Below are 22,207 nucleotides of genomic sequence, written 5' to 3' on the forward strand. Positions count from 1 at the left end.
GATGCCTTTCCTGTGGTTACAGAGCTGAAAAGAGAGCTTGCTGTGAAACATTTTATTGGAAAGCAGTCCTGGTGCAAAGGTTACATTAAGCTCCACCATCACTCCATACCCATAACTTCAGCATCTGTGGAGTCATCTGATCATGGATAGAAAACACTCAGGGAGCAGCAAGGTATTGAACACAGGCATACATTTTTTTTCTTGTCAACACTCCATAAATGACACAGAATAACAAGCATTTAGACAGCACTGATTATTTAAAGTATACGGGTATATGTTTATGTGTTACAAGGAAAAAAATCCCCCACTCCCTTTATGTTAGATATGTGAGCAGAGTTGGTTGACTGAGTGGACCCTGACACCAATCCCTCAAACACTGAGGAACAACTATGTTCCCTTTTGACTGATAACAGAAATCTCAGGTCATACTGCTTGAGGTTAAATTACATACCCAAGAGCTCATAGGCAGTAAATAACAAAGTGGCCTGGAACCCAAGTTTTCTAACTACAGACTTAGGGTTCTTCCAGCTGGAACTTAGAACTCTCTAAGAAGATGCAATTTGTTTTGTACAATAATTGATAATCATCTGCATCTGGATTTGAATGGAACAGCAGCCATGATTACAATTCTTATTATGACTAAATATGCCAACTGATAACCACCAACAAATTAGTGTGTCGTGATACTCAAGTCAATCTGGTGTTTTACTGAGCCCAATCATGGCTTCATAAGCTTTGGCACCTAAAAAAGGACACCTCTTATCTTAATTAGTTTCTGAGCACAAAAGGAAAATCCCAAATGATCATTCTGTAATATTCAAAAAGCATCTCTCTGAGATTCCCTAACATGCTGAATATCATACTCTATATTTAAATTAATAGTCCTACTTAAAAGTTAATATAGACAAAACAATAATTTTTTCTTAATTGGTACATATTGCCTGTTTCAATTTCGCTTTTACAGCTGTCTCTTGACTCACACTGCTATTCAGCATGTCAAACACAAGCTCTATTGCTTACTGGCATAGTAATTTAGGACACCCCTTCTAGGCATCTCTTTTAAGATTTGGCATAACGCAGAGAAGCACCTGCAGGTCAATCTCCTTACAGAGAAAACTTACAGTCACTGGTACTGTGAGCTTTGAGCTTGAATTCCTACATTTCCATTCTGTCCGTCCCCTAAGATCTGCATGACTAAGTACAAATGTGTCCTTCCTATTTCCTACTCCTGTGTCACTTCCAATGCCAACTCCCTGCTCTCTCTCCTGGGGTCCTTAGAATAATTTGCTGAACTTCCTCTCATTGTGTTGATTCCCTGTTCAGGAAGAAGGCAGTACTCACTGCTGATGACTCGATGCTCAGCTGCTAATAACCACGCTAAATCTTATTTTGTGTTAGAGTATTTGCCTGAACATATGTAAATGCACTGCATGGGCTGTCTGGTGCCCACAGATGCTAGAGGCAGCAGCTGGTCCTCGGCACTGGAGTTAAGGATGGAGCAGTTGAAAGACTCCACACAGGTGCTGAGAATCAAACCTAGGTCATTTACAAGAGTAGTGAGCACATTCTTAACTGCTGAGCCATCTCTCCAGTCAAGGAAACCTCAAATAAAACCACCTGAGAGTTTGATTTGGGTGAGTTGGGGTGTGTATACATATTTCTTCATTCACAAATTATACAGCCAGGTTTCCCCAATTTGGGGGATTTGCAGGGGTCAGCACATCTGAAATGCAATGGATTTCATCGAAATGCAATCATCTTCATGATCATGGTACCTTCCTTGCCAGACAATCCTTTTCCTCTGAAAAGATCTAAAACCCACAAACTTCCTTTTTTTAAACATGTGATCAACTATCGGGAATTCACAGAGCTGTCTTCATCAGCTCTCTTCTTCAGAGCACTTGAACCCTGAATCCACTCAACTGTTCAGCTCCTGCAGCTCATCTGCGTATAACCCTTCTCCGGAACAATAAACATTTTATAGAAGGTATTTTGTAGGGAAAACCTATTCATACAGTTTTCTGTGTGTACAATTAGATCTTTGAGATAGCTGAGAGACAGGTTAAGAGGCAAGGACCTAAAGAGATGAGATGATATTGAGACTCCAGAAGGGGTCCTTCTGAGAAACAGGACTACTACACACATTTGCTAATAAACGGCTGAAGAAAGGTGAAAGGGACCGTAACTTTTACACACAGCACAAGGTGCTACACAATTTTTATGTTTTAGATCATTGGATCTTATGTCCACTACGAAATGAGGGACAGTGAGATTCAGAAAGATTAACTGAGAAGCAAATAAACAGCTACTCGGGGTTGAACCATAGTCACAACTTTCTATTCCATGCTAAACATAGGCTTAGTGCAGAAAAGCCTTGCTCTCCAGGGTCAGTCAAGAGTGGGATGATCTGGATACTGATTTAGGAAACTGAATCTCTTCTGGCAATGGAGGAAATTTACAGTATTACCCAGTTATTGACAGTGGTGCCTTTTATTTTAATGTAAGGACAGGTCACTTGGCTCCTTGTTAAAATGCAGGATCTATAAATCAGAGCTGGTCTGAGTGGCACCTTAAGTCCTTACCTTTCCTAGGTGACTCATAATAAAGCTAAGGTTATCTGGTCCACATTCTAAATAGGATACTGAGTGGTTCTCAATGCTAGATGATAACCAGGCATCCATTAAAAACTACTGAGTTCTGGGTCCTAAATTATGTAGAAAAGGTCCCAGATTGATTCTAATACTAAACTGGGACCACTATCCTATCCCAGATAACTTCGACCTCATAGTTCCTCATCTTAAAAATACATTTTTGTTTGTTGTGTGTACACCCTGGGGTGCATGCATGTGTATGCATTTTCCCACGTGTGTGAACACATTGTGTGTAGGTGCAAGTTGGCTTGTGCACGTGGAAGATCCAAGATGATGGTGTTTGTCTTCTTCAATAAACAAATTTTGTGAGGCACAGACTCTTGCTGAACCCAGACTTCATCAACTATGGCCAGTGAAGCCAGCCTGCTTGCTGTGGGGATCCTGTCTCAGCCTCCCACACCGCTTTTACATGGTGCTGAGGATCCAATTCCAGTCCTCACCAGTATAGCAACACTCTATCAAACCATCTCCCCAGTCCCTGTTAGGTCTTAATACTTTTTAAAAAACATTTTATTTTGGGGAGAGGGAGGCATGCCACACTGTGCATGTGGAGGTCAGAGGTCAGTTTGTGGAGGTCAATCCTCTCCTTCCATCATGTAGGTTACAGGAATCAAACGCAGGTAATCAGGCTTGATGGTCTTACTCCTTTTGTTTCATGATACAAGGTCTCTGGATGTAGCCAACTGGCCTGAATTCCTAACTTTCCTGCCTCAGTCTCTCCTGTGCAGCAATTCTAAGAGTATCTTATCACAGCGGCTTAAGAAATGGGCGTTATTAAATGACCAGTCAGCAAGTACGGAGAGCATACAAATTTTGGATATGTTTTACATACTGGCTTGCTTAATCCTCAAGCTGCTTTGTCAGGCTGGTTCTTACATCACAGCTCATTTATGTATGAGGCAAAACAACACAGCAAGATACAGCAACTTGTCCAAGGTCAGCTGGAGAAGAGCAGAGCCACTGTGATCCCAGCACCTAGGCTCTCAAATACACCACCAACTGCACTGCCCAGTGGCACACCTGAACAAGTAAACCCAAGTGGGTCACCTCAGAGATGGCATCCAGGGACGCTAATGCTCTTACCCTCACATGCTGCCATCACTGAAAACATCACTGCTAAACTACAGCTCTTGTTTGGAAAACAAAAATGCCTTCAGAAGGACATGTGCCTGAAATAGCTTTAACTGGAAAGAGGCTTGTTGAGCACGGATGAAATCAGGAACAGCCAATTCTGACTAAGTTTTTTGGTGGAAAATACAGAGTCAGATTTGGAAAATGTTTCCCCCCTCCCCGTCCCTGAAGCTGACTCAAGTCAGTTCTATCTATCTTGCACAATGCTTCTACCTTCAGAGCCCAGGGGACTGTTGGAAGGACAGTACTCATCCGATGCACAGATTCTGTCACATCTTTTCCTTTTAAAATCATCCTTTTAGTTACATCCGAACAAATATGTTTGTCCTTGACTACCAAATAAACAGGTACGTGCTCAGAACTGTCCCAAAACACACAGTTTTCCTCTCTGATGGAAAGCAACTGCTTCGATTTCAGAATTTAAGTGTTATATCTACCTATACCCACCCATATAAAATCAATGCCATAACTGGGCATTAACGAATCATTTAATTCCATGTAGCACCATGAAAGAAATTGTGCAAAGGTAACTAACTACATTTCTAAAATATACATCCAAATACCCTCACACACAAGGGACAAAGGCATACACATATACTATAGTGCTTTAGCTATAGAAAGGTATTACATTTTTATATCTGATGAGCTCCTTTGTGGAAGAAATATGTCTTTTCTCAACAAAGAAAACATTCTGCAAATTCAGAAATGATTTACCAAATTCTTTTCTCAAGCCAGGCATTAATGCAACCAGCAGAATTCCACACAATCAACCTCTGCTTGAACTGGACTCCCCACACCTTACTGAGGCCACCGTTCCCCTCTACAAACTCCCACTCCACCCCCACCCCACACACACCCAACGCCCCACCAACCTCACAGGGGTTCCTGGGCTGGTCCATGGAATCTGATGACATCACTCTCTCTTCCTTCCTGGAATTCTAAACCCTGCTGCTCTCCCCTTGCACACAGCTACCATCTCCATGGCAACCTCGCCTCCTCCTGCTTCCCTATTGGCTTCATGGAGCAGGATACACAAAAAGGTTTTCCGTTCTGCCCCCACCACCCGCCCGCCTGCAAAAATGATGCTTTCCACAGGAACCTGAGCTAAATTTAGCCACTTGATTCTGTCTTATGACTTTAAAAAAAAAAAACATAGAAATAGCCTCCTTCCTATATCCACCCCTAAACCACACCCCAAAATGCTTGTTTCTCTCTCTGTCTAGCCCCCAACTCAAATAGCAGTATATGCTAAGCCTTAAAAGTCAACCAGATCTCCTGCCCCACATACAGAGAACATTCCGCACTCACCTCCTCCCATCAGGAGAAGAAAAAAAACAGAACAACAAAAACACACTTGGGGCATTTCATGTTGTGAACATCAGTCTCTGCTGCCTCCTTCCACCCTAAGCCAAGGAGAGAAAAGCCATGCTTATAGGCAGAGCACAGGCAGAACAGTATCTGCCCTCTGACAGAACTTCCTCCATCACAGAAACAGGAGTGGGGAGTTAAGGGCGAAAGCAAACACATTACAAATTCTGCATCCACCTCACAGGCTGACGTACTATGGAAACTGGAGCAGGTTTTCTCAGAGCCATGATCTACAAAGTAGCTCCAAACAGCTCTCAACACTGCTGATAAAAGGAATGGGGAATAGTTTGGGTCCCTGAGCCAAAGGAACGGAATAAGTTGACACCATAAGTCTGAAACTGCCACAGGAAAAGAACTTCTAGAAAACTACCTTTTCATAACCACAGACATGCCATAGAATACATATATAATCTCTCAAACCCCTGGACAGGCCCTCCAAGGTCTCTACTTATGGAGCTAGTCTGTGCCTAGTGAACATCTGGAGCTGATCCTACTTTTCCCTTAATGCAAACTCTAATTCTACAGCAGCCCCACTCTTCCTAAATAACAGGTACATTTGGACCAGGGCTTTGCTTTTCAATCCAGCTGTCCATTTCTCATCTAGGAAGGGATTCTTTCTCAGAACCTACTTGACTGATCTAAACTAAGTATGTCCTCTATGACTCTGAAAGACAAAACATAAAGCTGTAACTAAGTTGGAAAGACACAAAGCAGGTCGGGGCCTTATATCAGAAACGTGGTGGAAAAGAATAAGATACACCAAGGAAATTTGTGGTTTTGGTGCAGGCCAGAAGCAGTACCAGGGCACCCATTGTCCAAATGGGGTGGCATAAAAGTAGCACAATTCTGCATGGCAAAAGATAAGTGTTCTCAAACTAATACACAAAGCTCTTGAATGAGCTTCAAACACACAATAAGAGACACTGAAGACTCTCGTCCCAACAGCAGGGGCAGACTTGCCTCTGAGATGGAGGTAGATGCTCTCCAACCTCACCCCTACCAAACCACTCCTTTGATGAATCCATTCATACAACACTGCTGTAGAGGTGGCTCCACAAACTATCATAAGCACAAATTATACATATATATGTATGTGTGTGTGTATATATGTATATATAATTCATTCTTATTTTATGTGCATTGGTGTTTTACTGCATGTATGTCCACATGAATGTGTCAGGTTCCCTGGAACTGGAGTTATAGACAGTTGTGAGCTGCCATATGGGTGCTGGGACTGAACCCAGGTCCTCTGGAAGAGCAGTCTTAACTCTCTAAGCCATCTCTCCAGCACCAAGAACAATTCTTATTCTTCACGGGAAGACCCAAGTGGCCTCTCAGACTGTCCACCATATCAGTTACTGAACCTTTATACTAAAGGTGTTTAAAATAATACAAAGACATCAAATTGTATATCTTATCTCCACTCTGAAAATGAAAAAGGTCAAAAAGTCAGTGTGTCTAAACCTCAGGTCTTTCTGAACTCCAGAATCTATGCGGTTTTTCTACTCCCACTCACATAATCATAAAGAAATATCTAAAATACCATTTTGTTTCTGTGTTCTCATATCATCAATAAAATGTTAAGTTGTTAGACATCAAGTTAATGTCATACTTTTGATATATTAATATCCATATAGATGGGTACTCAATACTTATTAATTTATTATTCTAATCCTATTATTCTAAACTCCTGAACAAATGGTAATGGTTTTACGAAGATCTTTTAAAATTAAGATTAGCTTGAGAAATTACATGCTGAAGTAAAATGACAAAACTTCAGATAACATATTCTGGAATTTAATTTTCTTTTATTTGAGATAAAAAATTATCAGAGTATTAATGTCTACACTGGCCCAGTCATAATGCCTGTATAGTCTCATTTGCTTGTTCTGCTCTAATGGGGAGCAGTTGTAAACCAGTTTTGGTGCCTGAACTAGAACCTGGAACCTCACACATGCTATGTATGAGCAACTCACTACTAACTGAGCTATACCTCAGCTCCTCATCCATCAGCTTTACTCCAGAAACCCTAATATAGTCAGATCTATATTAAATTTATAATTTCCACATTCTACACACAGAATCAGAGCATTTCTGCAGGGATTTTACTAAAATTAAATCAGGTGATTAGAGGACCATGCTAAAGAGGCCAAGGTCACATGTCTGATACTCGTGAGATCCAGTTGGCATCACTCTCTCCTACTGCCACACACAATTATAAACACAGGTGCTTGCTTTTACCAAAAAGTAATGTAACCTACATCTTTTGAAAACAAATTCAAAGCAAGCATCTACCAATGCCACGTAATATAATCAGCTTTTATCCTTTAGAAAACAGATACTGACTTCCAATATTCATTAAAGCCCTATCACAAGAAAGTCTCAAAAGATAAATTAACTTTAGGTAAATAAACACACCAATGCATGACATGCAACACAGCAAAGGCATATACTTGTAGGGGGAGAGTAAACCATGTGGCTAGCACCAGAGGGTGCATGAAGCATGCATTAGCAGAATTTGTTAGAAAAAGAATTCTTAGGTAAACAATGGAGGTAACGGCATCGCAGGGAGAGAGAATAAAGCCACAAATGAAAGGGAAGCAAGGCAACACAGCAAACATAGAGAACTCCCAGGTACATTACAAAGGTTAGACTGAAAGTTGAGAGAGATGACCAGTTAATAAAAGGCACAAGTACTCTCTTAAGATCGGGTTTGCCTAGAATGTCTTTTTCTGTTAGATCTCCACAAGGTAATAGGTTAAAACATTTTAATGTCAGCCAGGAGTGGTAGCACAGACCTTCAATTTCAGCACTGAGGCAGAGGCAGGAGGACCTCTGTGAGTTTGAACCAGCCTGGTCTACAGAGCGAGTTCCAGGACAGCCAGTGATACACAGAGAAACCCTGTCTTGAAAAACACAACACAACAAAACAAAAAAATGCCATTTTAATGTCATATGAACAGTTCTTATCTTTAAAGAATCCATGATAAAATTAAAAGCCAAAATAGGGTCATGTCCTGAAAAGGAAGCCTCTAGCAGCTAAGAACACTCATGAAGAATGTTCTTCTGTCTGTCCAGAGAACAAGTCCAAATTTGTTGTCTGGTGAGGACAGTGAACATTTTTTTGCTGTTCTCAGAGACCTGGTTTGAAAGTAAATAGGAGTTTATCACATCTTTTCCTATGTCTCTTTAAAAAGATTATTAGCATGCTGAATATTTGACAAGGAAATTATACTTTCGAAAAGCTCCTTCATCCCCACAAAATACTCTAACACATAAATCTATGTGCATATTCACATCCTACCAGCTGGACAGGCAAAATACACTACATCTGAGGGGACCAGCTACCTATCAGCTACAGCTACCAAAGGGGATATAAGCTTTTTGTACACACACACACACACACACACACACACACACACACACACACACACACACAAGTCCTATGTGTACATTCTCAGAAAGTGAACCCATCCCAAGAGAAGCCTAACACCAAGACAAAGAGAAAGAAAATGTATTGGTACACTAGAAGCCCATTTAGTACCTAACTGAGGTAGCAGTCACAACAGCATAACCACCACAGACTAACTTTTACATAAATGATCACATGCCATGCTTTCTTCTGGACTAGCTTCTTCTTTGAAGCACTGTACTCAATAACGTGTGTGTGCACGCGCCCTCAATATCCTATTTTACAAAAGCACCATTATGTACTGGAAAGCATTTCAGGGTGGTGAAAAACATTTCCACTATTTTCCGCTTGCACTATGGACAAGCTACTTTTCTTATGGTTGTGAACAAACATCTGACAAGTGGCAACTTAAGAAGGGGAGGGGACTCGCTGTGTCTCATAGCTTAAGCGTACAGTCCACCAAGACAAGGAAGACATGGTGTCAGGAAGCTGCATGCTCACATCTGGGCAGATGAGGTAGCAGAGAGAGATGGTGCTCAGCTGGCTTTCTCATTTTCCCTTTTGTCATTCAGCCTGGACCTCCAGCAAGGGCTGATGCGGCCCCATTCAGGGTAGGTCTCCTTCCTCAAAGAAAGGCAACGCCATGAGGTACATCTCTAAGAGCCTCACTATCACAAGCTGTTATAAAAACATGCTGCCATGTATATCTTTGTACACATTCTTCTGGAGATCATATATATACACATTTCAGGTGTCCGTTGCTGTGGCAGAGAGTGAGATTGCCGCAGCACACTCACACTACCAACTACTACTTCTCCACAGCTATGCTACTTAACCTTTTCCCTAGCGCTGCATGAGGGCTCCACGAGCTCAATGTCTGCCTTCATTCAGGCACTCAGGAGGCAGGGTAACAGAACCTCACTGTGGCCATCTACTTTACCTTGGAGAACAGTGTCATGTGACCATTCTTTTTGTAAAGTGCCTATTCATATATGTTGCCCACTTTGTTACTAGTGGTTTGTTTTTAATGATTTACAGCATTTTTTTAAATATATTGAGTGGCAGGAATAATTGGCCTATTTTGGACAGCAGCCAAATCTGTGTGTTGCAAATACTTTCTCCTACTATGTCATTTGCTTTTTTACTTTCTTAACAGTGTCTCTTACTGAGTAGCTATTCCTAAAATTAATGAATTCTGATTATCCTGGGTCTTGTGAATAGCTCTGTTCAAATAAAGAGTATCATGAAAGGATGACCATGCTGGCTGGGTTATGCCAACTTGACACAAGCTAAAATCATCTGGAAAGATGAAACCTCAATTGAGAAAATACCCTCACTAGATTGACCTGTGGGGAAGCCTGCGGTACGTTTTCTTGACTGATGATTGATGTGGGTAGTGGCCACTCCTGGGCTAACTGTCCTAGGTTCAATAAGAAAGCAGGCTGTCCAGGCGGTGGTGATACACACCTTTCATCCCAGCACTTTCGAGACAGAGGCAGGTGGATCTCTGTGAGTTCACAGCCAGCCTGGTCTACAAAGCTATGCAGAGAAACCCTGTCTTAAAAAAACCAAAAAAAAAAAAAAGAAAAAAAAAGAAAAAAAAGAAAAAGAAAAAGGCTAAGCAGCCCACAAGGAGCAAGCCAGTAAGTTGCACTTCTATATGGCCTCTACCTCTAGGTTCCTGCCCTGTTTGAGTCCCTGCCCTGACTTTCCTCAGCAATGAAAAGTGAGCTGACAGTTTTGAGCTGAAATAAACCCTTTCTCCCTAAGTTGTCTATGGTTATGATGTTTTAACATAGCAATAGAAACCCTAAGGTGGTATGTGTCTGCTTTCCTCTAAGAACTTTAATATAGTAGCATTTTAAATTTAATATTTAAGACTCTCAGGAAAAGCCGAGCATTGGTGGCACATTCCTTTAATCCCAGCACTCAGAAGGCAGAGGCAGGCAGATCTCTGTGAATTCGAGGCCAGCCTGGTCTACAAAACAATTCAGAGAAACCCTGTCTCCAAAAACCAAAAAAAAAAAAAAAATTCTGAGGCATAGTATGTACCAGAAATGTACGCATAAAATTCGTAAATCAAGTTTCTTCTATCACATAGGTTGGACAGTTCAAACTTTATCCCAGGGCCTAGAGGGGGGTCATCAGTCATGAGATAGTGTAGCTAAGGGGTCTCTCCACAAGGAGTACTATGCAGTGTGGACTTCCAGTCTTCAAAACTTTATACATATCTAGTCTCAAATATTTCATTACAGCTGGGCGTTGGTGGCGCACGCCTTTAATCCCAGCACTCGGGAGGCAAAGGCAGGCGGATCTCTGTGAGTTCAAGGCCAGCCTGGTCTACAAAGTGAGTTCCAGGACAGCCTCCAAAGCCACAGAGAAACCCTGTCTCGAAAAACCAAAAAATAAAATAAAATAAATATTTCATTACAGGAACAAAAACAAACTAATACATTAGCCTCAGTTGACAACATGACTCAAACATTAGTTGTGTTGAGCAATTAAATCCAAAGATTCTGACATAAGCGTGCCCAAATAATAAATAAATAACCCTCCATTATCCTAGCTCTGAGCTACTTCTACTTCAACAAAGAGCACGAGGGGAAAGTCACTAATACTGCAACTGCTTCTTCAATTCACATATCTAAAATCCACATCGGTTAACAATTTTCTTAAACGTGTAAGAAAGATTTTTAAAGGGGAAGCTACAAATCCAGTATTTTCTAACTCAACCACTTAAAATAACAGGCTGCACAAATTATGCAATATTTTTCACAACATAAAAAGAAAAACAAAATCACTAGGTCATTCTAGTCAGAGAAGGGAAAGCATGTATGTGTGCAAGCATGCTGCCATATGCCCAGACGGCCCTACTCTTTCCCCATGTTTTCCAATTCCCCTGCCCATTACGGTGCATCTCTTTCTTCTTGGTCTTGGAAAGGCTATCTTTTTTAAACGCTGGTCTTAAGAAACAGTCAAGTTGGGATAAGAGACATTATACTATGTAAATCATTACATGTCATCACAAGCACTAGGAAAATGTACAAGAAGACTTGAATGAATTCACCCCACCCCCATCAATTCCAGCTATGTTTCAAGATTAACTTCTGTATCCTACCACCTAGCCCCACATTCTCAATGTTGTGTTTGCTCAGTAAAATTTCAGGATACAGCCCGAGTTCTGAGCTGTACACCAGGTGCCTCAGCGCACAGCACTTCAGAGTATTTGACCAGTGCGCATCCTAAAGTGGGATCCCCAAAGCCCCTCATAGGCTCTCCCTGTACAATGCCTTGGAAAACAGTGAGTGGTGCCTGCCCAGGTCAGAACTTCTGTCTTCTTGTGATTTCAAAGCTGCTTTTTATACAAACGTGTCAGTCTATAATTGCTCTGAAAAAAAAAATTCAACAACAACAACAACAAAAAAGCATTTTTTGAAGACTAAGTCTCTCTATAAACAATGGCTAAATAACTTGTCCAGTATTAACATTTTATATATCAAGGGGCAGGAAATTAGCAAACCTAACAAGAGAAGATGATGAAAACAGGCAAACAAAAAGTGTAAAATTGTGGTTGGAGAGATGGCTGAGAGGTTAAGAGCACTCTTCTGGAGGTCCTGAGTTCAATTCCCAGCAATCACATGGTAGCTCACAGCCATCTACAATGAGATCTGGTGCCCTCTTCTGGCCTCCAGGCATACACTCAGGCAGAACACTGTATACATAATAAATAAAAAAAAATTTTTTTTTTTTTTAGACAGGGTTTCTCCGTGTAACAGCCCTACCTGTCCTGGAGTGTGCGCCGCCACCGCCCAGTAATAAATCTTTTTTAAAGCTTAAAATTGTTTTTATGCCTTCTAGGTCACTGCATCCTTTGGAGGAGTTTCTGAGAAAGGTTCGGTAGGAGACTGGGCAGCACCTTTGAACACAGAAGGCAAGACTTAAGCCTCTCTCTCTGATACTCACTGGTTCTCGGACAATGTGAATGCAGTTTTCCTACGTGAAAGGGAAAATGAGGCTGCCTACCTTACAGTTCTAATCAAGAAGAGATAACAGGAGTCTTGTACCCAACAAATGACAGCCACTCAAACGGTGTACACCTTGGTTGCCTTTTTTCTCCACAACTAACAATAATTTTTTAAAAGAGGATCCTATTGTCACCTGAGAACATTACAAGTTGTGGTGTTTAAATATGGGTAATCTCCTTCAACAGCAAAGCCAGGGCTCATTCATAATGAAGGTGACTATATTACCTGTCTTAAGACATCCCACTTCAAATATTCTGACCCATCACAAAGACCAAAGCTTCATATAGTCAACCTTACTACTCAGAAACAGCATATTTCAGATACAGTTCATGTTTGGCTCAAGGAAAAAAAACTGAGGGGAAGACTACACAGATGGTCCATGAGTGTTGGCACTTGCTGCCAAGTCTAATGACCCGAGTTCAATCAACAGAACCCACACGAAGGAAGGAGAAACGGGCTCCCATAAGCTCTCCTCTAACAACTAAGCTGACTAGATTGGAATGCGGTTGCAAAGGCCCAGATGCCCCATGGATGGCAGAGTTTCTGCAATCATCAGCTGAATCTAAAAGCCTGAGAGTCGAGATCAGCACACTTTCAGTCATTAGGCACTTGAACCAAAATAGAAAGTCAAGTATATACATGAAGTATGTTTTTGATGGCATCTAGAAGGTCCCAAAGAGTAATTCCATTCACAGAGCCTATAGCAGAGCATCACAGAATCCTCTTTTAAGCTGTGCAGAGGCCTGAGATACACTGCAGTGGCTGGGAGGGCAGCCAAATCCAAGTCAGTGTCACAGTACAGCAACAATGCTGCACAGGGTCTGAATGCAAATACACTCCTCTGAGTTCAAGGTCATGCTCACCCTTCGGCACAGACACAGCTTGTGATACTCAGTGTATAAAATGGATAAACCACCACATGTTACTGTGAACTGTTCAGGAAGAATGCCAGGATAGAGTGCCTTGGTTTACACTCCTCTCATAAGATCCAGAAAGGGGGTGGAGACTTTTCTAACTAGTCACAATCTGCCATTATTTGGACATTCTTATGTGTTCTCATCCTTGAGAAACGTGTACATTTGAGTCCCCTGAAAACAATGACAAGAGGCCGATGAGGAGGGCAGGCAAAAGGACAGAGTAATTCAGAAAATGAGGTACGAAGACAGAACACACCAGCATGGCTGCTCAGGGCTCCAGCGGTAAGAGCTGTTTCTTATTAGGTGAATACAATTGCAGAGCTGCACAGGAAGTGTTCAGGGGCCCTCATTCAGCCTTAGCCCAAGCACACTGAAAACCTTTGTATGTAGCAAGCCCATCTGGAATCAGTTAGAACCAGGCTTTTAGCTGGCCTTCTGTGGGGGAGGGGGAGGAGGGAGAGAAAGAGAAAAAAAAACAGAGACAGAGAGAGAGAGAGAGAGAGAGAGAGAGAGAGAGAGAGAGAGAGAGAGAGAGAGAGAGAGAGAGAGAGAGAGAGACTTCACTTCTCCATTTCTTCCTGGGATCCACAATCAATAGCCCCCACATGATTAGTGGCTAGCAACCTTTCAGGGCCCAGTAACCCCAAGAAAATTATAGCATTCATGCAACTAAAATTCCTTTTTAGCAATTAGCACTTTAAAATGCTATATTTAGACATTCAAATATTGCTCCACTTTTTAAAGCTGTAAATGAAGCATATCTTTTATGAAATTTCTGGTATTTATCCTGTCTTCTAAATTGTGCAAAAAGTAACTTGCATAGTTGTCCTAGTATTCAAAAAGGAAATTATTTTTTCCACTCACAATCCTGAGTTAATTGTTAACGCTTCTTCAGGAAGTCAATTCTTATTGATGCTTTCTATTAAAAGTGGGAACCATGGAAGAGGAGAGAAAGCCTGACACTTGGCAGCAATCTTGGCCATCATTTATTAGCTGTTACTTAACTTCCCCAGGTCTCTATCTTTTAATGCAGTAAAGTGTGCACAGCAGTCTCTTTCAGCACCAACACCCCTCCAATTTCACATACGTAATAAAACAGAAGTGTGATGAGGACCATCTCTTCAAGGCAGTCTCTCATTCCCTCAGCTATAAAGAGGTAGATGTATTACAGCAGACTGAAGCGGTCAGTAAACTCCTGTTCAGGTCCTCCTCATAAACTGAGACCAACAGCCCAAGGCAGGGTGTACACGGTAAAGGGAAGAAGCGTCTACTAGCCCCTGGACTCAGCACCAAGTCCACACTAAACTGACAAACGAGCCACAGAAAGAGCCCCATCCTTTGTTCTCAGTTTAAAAGCTTCTTTGTATGTAACTAAGTCGCTTAAGGGTCCAATTTATTAAGACCAAATTGGGAAGAAAGAAGACTAAGAAACTGTCCTACACCCCAGGAGGCTACAGGCGAGACACAAGAACTGGAAGGCATTTTAGCTTGCACTATGTTGATAAGTAAAGCTAGCCTTCCATAGCCACAGGTTCCACACCTGCACCACCAACTGGAAATATTTGAGGGAAACAAAAACAAAACACTTGCTCTGAACATATAGAGATTTTCTGTCCTTATTCCCTAAACAATACAGTGTAGCCATTATTTATACAGTATGACAAGGCATTAGATATTAAGGACATATAGGAGAATATCCAGGTTAACATCAACCACTGGGCCATTTAGACAAGGGACTCTGGGATCTATGTACAAGGGAGGGGGAGCCCTTAAGTACCATGAAACATCTGTGTTGTGCACAGCAATAAATGCTTATTGGAATCCCATGACTGGTGCTTCCAAGCCTTCTTTAAGAGGTACTTTTCAAAGTGGGTTTTTTGTTGTGTTTTATCTTCAGTTAATCTGTTACAAGAGTTTAACAAATCTGAAAACTGCATCACCATGGAATAAATGTGCAGGCTGGCACTATAAACTGCCTAACCTCCCCCACAGTACCAAAATGTTAAACAAGCACTTTCTCTCTATACAGAGGGGCAGACCTAGTAAGCCACATCAGGCCAGACTTAGCAGAGTACTACAACTGTGGCCCCAAACACCAGCTACCCCTAAACAGCCAGGGGCCAACTCCTGACCTCAGACTGGGTTCTAGGGTTTGAGATCAGCAACTAAACTTTGGGAGATTAAATTGCCATTTGCTAGCAGCCTTGCCTTCGGACACAACTAAGATGGCAGAGATCGCCACAGATCCAATGTCAAGTTTTTGGAAAGAGGGTCCATTTACACACAACACCTGCCCTCATCCCTAGTCAATGTCCAAAATGTTTCCCTCCAAACAGAAACCGATGTAGCCAGTAGAGAAAGCCAAGCTGTCCAGTCCTAGAGCACCTTCCTCAGCCTCATGTCCTGAGTACAGGAAGAGGGTCTTCTCCCACAGGCCCTGCATGAGGTCCTAACAACACTCAGTTAACCTCCTTCAGCCCCACACTGGCAAGACCTCAGAAATTCAGAGAGACTCTATGAGGCAGGGCGTGGGGGTCGGGGAGGGTGTTCTAAAACCAGCAAAGGCACACTCCCTGCCTGGTGCACAGTGGAAAGCTGAGGAGTAGGGGGCACATCTGCTGAGTTCAACCCTCTCTGAACACTATACACTTCAAATTAAATCCAGAGACTTGGCTGCTGGGCTGTCTCCCAAACCAACTCTGAACAAAACTGGACTGGTCAGGATTCTTCTGGCAAACAGCAGAAGGGGCCAACCAAAACTCTTGGCCCTGCCAAAAAGCTGTAGCCTTTTCCTTAAAGGGAAACACTTTAAGGGAGAAAGAGAGGGAGAGAGGGGAGGAGGGAAGGAAGAGAGAAGGGGGAAGGAGGAAGGAAGAGAGAGAGAGAAAGAAAGGGAGAGGGAGAGAGAGGGGAGAAAGTGTTTCTTCTGAACTACCATCTTCAATTAACTTCATTTCTATGACTTCCTTCTCCTATATTTGGTCCCTTCTGCATCACTGCCAATAACTACAATTACTGAGTGCAATTTAAAAAAAAGCACGGCAGGGCTCTACAGAAAGACAGTAAACCCACAGAAGGTAAGGCAGTCAGTCCCTCACCCCCTGCAGGGCTCTACAGAAAGACAGTAAGCCCACAGAAGGTAGGGCAATCCCTCACCCCCTGCACTCACTGAGGGCCAGGCTTGCTACACATTCATCCCCTGGTCCCCTTCACTTCTCCCCGCCTGCCTCTCCTGTCCTCTGACCTCACTCCCCAGCCACTCCTTGGCAACATAAAACTGCTGAAACAGATGTCCACAGTTAGGTCGCAGCAAGGCCAGTAGGGCTTCTCATAGTAGTTGTAAAAAGAAACATTTTCTTTTTTGGTTTCTAACCATTCATCAATAGCATTTTTGTTTGTCTTACTAAAATATATTACTAAAAGTGTGAAATCAAATTTTAAAGAAAAAATCCGAAAATACACAGCCTTATTGGATTGCACACTCACAATTACTGTCAAATTGTTATGAGTTTCTGTATCTGTCTTGTATAAACTGGTCATAAACAGTGAGTGAAATAATACCTGTCCATAACTGACACCTTAATTAACACTGGCACATCAGAGAAAAAGCACACTGGATACTTTGCAATCCTCACGGGCAATCTCAGCTCAACCACTTCCGGGTCATATGACCTTGGCCATGTCATCCAGTTTCTCTGAATCCCAGTTTTGGCATTTATAAATAGAAATATAATGTCACAAAATACTCCTCATTGTTATGAAGGGTTAGGAGAATGCAGAGGCACGGAGCCCAGGACCACAGTCAGGACCTCTAGGCACTTCTTTAAGCAAGCTCTGTTAATCCAAAGGCAATTTGAACTCCAGCAAATCCTCACCTTGGGAGTTTGTGTTTTCACAGCTAATTATAAATAGCATAGTCCAGACCTACAATCTCTTTTTTCTCCTTTTAGTCTCAGGAAAAACAAACTTCTTTGCTTGCCAATTTGAATTTTCATTTGGTCTCTTGCAGTTTCTGTTTGACCCAAGATATATTCCAACCTCATTTCTAGTCAAAATATTCCTAGTTCAGTCACTAACTATACCACTGTGCTTTTGTTATTAGTTATTATACTAAATACTACAATCAATACAATATTTATCTATTTATTTGTTTATTTGTTTGTTTTGGTTTTTTGAGACAGGGTTTCTGTGTAGCTTTGGAGCCTGTCCCGGAACTTGCACTGTAGATCAGGCTGGCCTGGAACTCACAGAGATCTGACTGCCTCCTGAGAGCTGGGATTAAGGGCATGTGCTACCACCACCGAGCAAGGATGTTTTTAAAACAGTGGAACTATGTATTTAATATTCTAGTTTTTCTCCTACCCACCCTGCTTCATAGGATGAGGAGTCTTCCTTACTGCTGTCCTATGTCATGGCCCACTGATCTTCAGGATGCTCCATCCCTTCCTAAGGCCAATTCCTAGCTAGCATATGAAGAAGCCGAGCAATACGGTTGCTGTAAGATGTGATCTGGGCTCAATGCTTTGTCAAACCCTCCTGCGCTCCATCTTTCTGTTGAGCAGTTGTAGCAGCCATTCTTCCCACAGCTTCATTTAGCATGCAACCCTACCATCTAACGCTCTGCTTACCACCACCCTCAGCCCTCCTTTCCTTCCCAAGCCACCAAGGAGAGGCAGTTCTGATCCCCAAGAGCTCCATCTCTGCACAAGGTTGTCTCTCTAACATACATTCATTCTCCTTGTGGAATCACAGCATAAAGGCTATATGGAAAGTTCCAAAGAATCCAATCCAATACTTCCATGTGCTGTACCCCCCCCCAAAAAAAGCTACATTTCTATCTAAAACTAGTAACAAAGTGGGAGAGAGTATTTTCAAATGCATATATGAAAAGGGGTTGGTGTGTTAGTTATATTTCTTATGGTGAGAGAATACCCGACATAAGAAACCCAAGGTAGGAAGGATTTAGTCTAGGGATTATATCCTTTCAGTCTATGACGGCAGAAAAGACAGTGATTCAGAGTGACAGCCTGGAGGGGAGAGAAAGCAAGGCTCTGGTTACATATTGCTGTGACAGACAGGATGCAAAATGGGCAGGACTGGAACCATGACCGGGTCATATTTCCAAAGGTCCACCTCCAGTGAGTGACCTAACTCCACTAGCCAGGCCCCATTTCCTGAAGGCTCCATAACCTCTCAAAACAGCACCAGCAACTTCAGATCACATGTTCAAATACAAGCACCTACAGGGAAAACAAAGATGTAGAACTTTTTTTTGGGGGGGGATTTACGAGACAGGGTTTCTCTGTATTGTTTTGGAGGCTGTCAGACCAGACCAGCCTCAAACTCACAGAGATCCGCCTGCCTCTGCCTCCCGAGTAAGATGTAGAACTTTTTAAACAAACTCAGAAAGACAACAAAAACTGGAGCTAGAGGATTGGCTCAACCAATAAAAGCACTGGCTGCTCAATTCCCATCACCCACATGACAGCTCAAAAAAAAAAATCTATAACCACAGTCTCCCTCATGGGGTGTACAGACACACATGCAGACAAAACACCCATCTATATAAAATACAGAAACAAATATTTTTAAATGAAAACAAAATCTATTTAAAAGGGGCCAGAAATGTAGCTTAAGTGGTACAGCATTTACTTGCCTAGCATGCACAAGGTCCTAGGTCCCATTCCAGTCACCAGGGAGGAAAAAGAAAAGGCAAAGATTTACAAAACTCATTGTCAAAGAGGATCAGAGGACAAAGATACAATGTAAAACACTCAACCTCATTGGTACAAATTAAAAATCACAAAAACAGACCATGCACATTTCCTAGAATGACTCTGGCCAGGATCTTAGTCTGACAATACCAGGTTGTGGAAGGAAAACAGATATAGTCTTTACTGATGGAAATCCAAATACAATAGCCACTTTGAGAAACACTTTGGTGTCCCCCATAAAGTTAACCATACATTTAACTACTTGGCCCACCAATCCCACCTCTATTTAATTGCCCCCAAAGAAATAAAGGCATATCTATGCACAAGAGTCCACACACAAACTTTTATTGTAGCTGTTGTAATTTAAGAAAAGCAGCACACAAGAGAAAGATACCATGTGACAGGGTTCAAGCAGAGGGTTTTTTATTAGGGAAAGGGATCATAAAAAGGGGAAAGGGGAGGGGGAGATTGGCCTCCAGAGACAGGAGCAGCAGGAAGGAAAGAGGGGGACAAAGAGGGGAGCAGACAGAGAGAGGGAGAGAAAGAGAGAAGGATGGGAGGTAGGACCCTTTTAAAGGGGAACATATTGAATATGCACAGGTGGTGCTCTTAGTGGCTGGAGCTGAGAGAGTATCCTGTCAGAACCCAAAGGACAGGTCAGTAGAGATGCCTGAATACTAACAGTAGATTTATTCAAAAAACGTTAACTGCAAACAACCCAAATATTCATCTAAAAGAAAGTGCACAAACTATCATGCATGTATAAACTACTAATTATTACACAAAGGAATTACACCAGAAGCCAGATTCACAAAGGTATGTATATGCAGCATTTATTGAAAGGCCAGCAGTTGGAAACAAGAAGAGAGAACTAATTCAAAGAAGCCCAAGAGAACACTGTATGTACTTTGATGGTGACAGTGGCTACATGGCTAAGTTCTTTCAGAATTCATAAAAATATAATCTTCAAGGATGAATTTCACTACATGTAAAATGCACCTAATAAATAAAATATATATAATATTATATAATATATATAATCTTCAAAAAAATTGCAAAAAGCATCTGTTTCCCTCCATTACTGGGTAATAAAGCAACTAAGGACACATAAGATATGGAGTACTGAGGAATGCCCACACCAGAAGGCATGGGGACAGTGAGAGTTAGGGACTATCAGCAAAGCTAAGTCATGTGATCAAGAATGGGCTAACGACCCCTGACTGAGGACTCCAGGCATGAAGAGCAGGTTACAGAGGTGAGGAGATAGACACTGTGGTTAGAAAATGTGTTCCACTGAGCAAATAAGTAACTGTACTAAGGCTAAGGGAGTCAAGTTTCTCCCTGCTAGAGAAGATATTTTAACAACAGAAAAGAAGAGAATAGGCATTAAATGGAGTTAGTTGTATAAACTCAAGGTTTTATAATATAAAATGTATGGAGTTTTTTTTGGGGGGGTGTTGGTTTTTCAAGACAGGGTTTCTCTGTGTAACAGTCCTGGCTGCCCTGGAACTCACTTTGTAGACCAGGCTGGCCTTGAATTCACTGAGATCTGCCTCTGTATCCCGAATGCTGGGTTCAAAGGTGTGTGCCACCACAAATTCATGGTTTATAACATATTTATACAAAGATATAAAGATATACGTGTATGTTGTATTTGTAGCACTTTACTCTAAATCTGCTGAGCCTAGAGGCAATAACAAGCCTATCAACTACATACTTGCCACCCAGACTTTGGTTTCTGACCACCATCCTCCATTTGAAAGCACTGGAGTCCTTGGAAATGACTCACTCCAGGGCTTTGACAAGAATAAAACAAGCAAGAAAAAAAAAAGAACTCTTAAACCAGAAAACAAGGAAATGCCTCACAAATGATGGAGATAGATTAAAGACCCTACTCAAATGCAGAAGAGCTTGACTAACAGAATTATATAACTTCTTTATAACACACTGAAAAAGATACACAGAGAAACCAATGTCCTTCCTATTAACAGAATGGCACTGATAAACACAGACTATGAGAAATGGGATCATTTCATCACTCAACAAGCACAGAGAAGGCTGGCCCAGGGAGGAATTGTCCCATAGTACTAAGGTAAGGGCTGAGGCTGGAGCTCAGGGACACAACACCCTAGCATACTCAAGCTCTGGAATTCAATGTCCAACACCATAAACACCACAAAACAACCTAAGACTCTTAGGTAGCAGTCTGCCATAAAACACGATAATGTATAACCTCAAAATGCCTTTCCACATGAAAGAAACAAACTATAAGAGAGGAAATGGTGAGCGTGTTTGGTGGTTTGAATAAGTATGCCCTCCATGGACTCATATGTTTGAATGCTTTGTCTATACCGAGTGGCACTATTAGGAGGTGTGGCCTTGGGTAGGTATGGCTTGTTGGAGGAGGTGTGTCACTGTGGGGGTAAGCTTTGAGGTCTCATATATGTTCAATCTACACCCAGTGTGGGACAGTTCGATTCCTGTAGAACTCTCAGCTCCTTCTCCAGCACCAGGTCTGCCTGCATGCCGTCCAACAAGATAACAGACTAAACCTGTGAACTGTAAGCCCCAATTAAATATGTTCTTCATAAGTTTCTGTGGTCATGGTGTCTCTTCACAGAAATAGAAACCCTAGCAAAGACAGCTTAAGTGGAGACACTTGGCAGATATCAATTTTACAAGGTAATCCTACTTAATGTTATTTTTGGTTGGGAGAATACAGTGAGACAGGGATGAGAGGCGATGAGAAAAACACAGTACAATTTCTGCCCTATTCCTGACAAAAACAAACTAACCACCATCAGGAGGAAACTGAGGAACTCAGCTCTAGACATTTCAAAAAATAACAAGCACATGGGTCAATGAGAGGGCTCAGTGGGTAAAAGACATGCCACCAAGCGGGACCTGAGCTTGACCCTCAAGATCATTCAGTGCAAGGAAAGAACCAACTCCTGCAAGTTATTATCTGACCTCCGCATCTGCACTTGGC

General features: G+C 41.9%; 1 protein-coding gene and 1 pseudogene across 22 annotated transcripts in view; both read right to left on the reverse strand.

Moving 5' to 3' along the window:
* Rbfox2 (RNA binding fox-1 homolog 2) overlaps positions 1–22,207 on the reverse strand; it is a 248,293-nt gene that overhangs the window by 183,478 nt on the left and 42,608 nt on the right. The window contains exon 1 of one of the 22 annotated variants that reach the window (XM_013125209.3): positions 4,655–4,803. The exons of 20 other annotated variants lie outside the window; for them this stretch is intronic. In XM_013125209.3, the coding sequence (XP_012980663.1) occupies positions 4,655–4,696 (42 nt within the window). In that variant the 5' untranslated portion in view covers positions 4,697–4,803. Of the gene's footprint in view, positions 1–4,654; positions 4,804–22,207 lie in introns of those variants that run through there. One more of the 22 variants, XM_040736277.1, reaches the window with a different exon arrangement.
* LOC121136280 lies at positions 1,642–1,795 on the reverse strand (annotated as a pseudogene).

This window comes from Mesocricetus auratus, unplaced genomic scaffold, assembly GCF_017639785.1.
Source record: "Mesocricetus auratus isolate SY011 unplaced genomic scaffold, BCM_Maur_2.0 Super-Scaffold_100055, whole genome shotgun sequence".
Taxonomy (NCBI): Eukaryota; Metazoa; Chordata; class Mammalia; order Rodentia; family Cricetidae; genus Mesocricetus; species Mesocricetus auratus.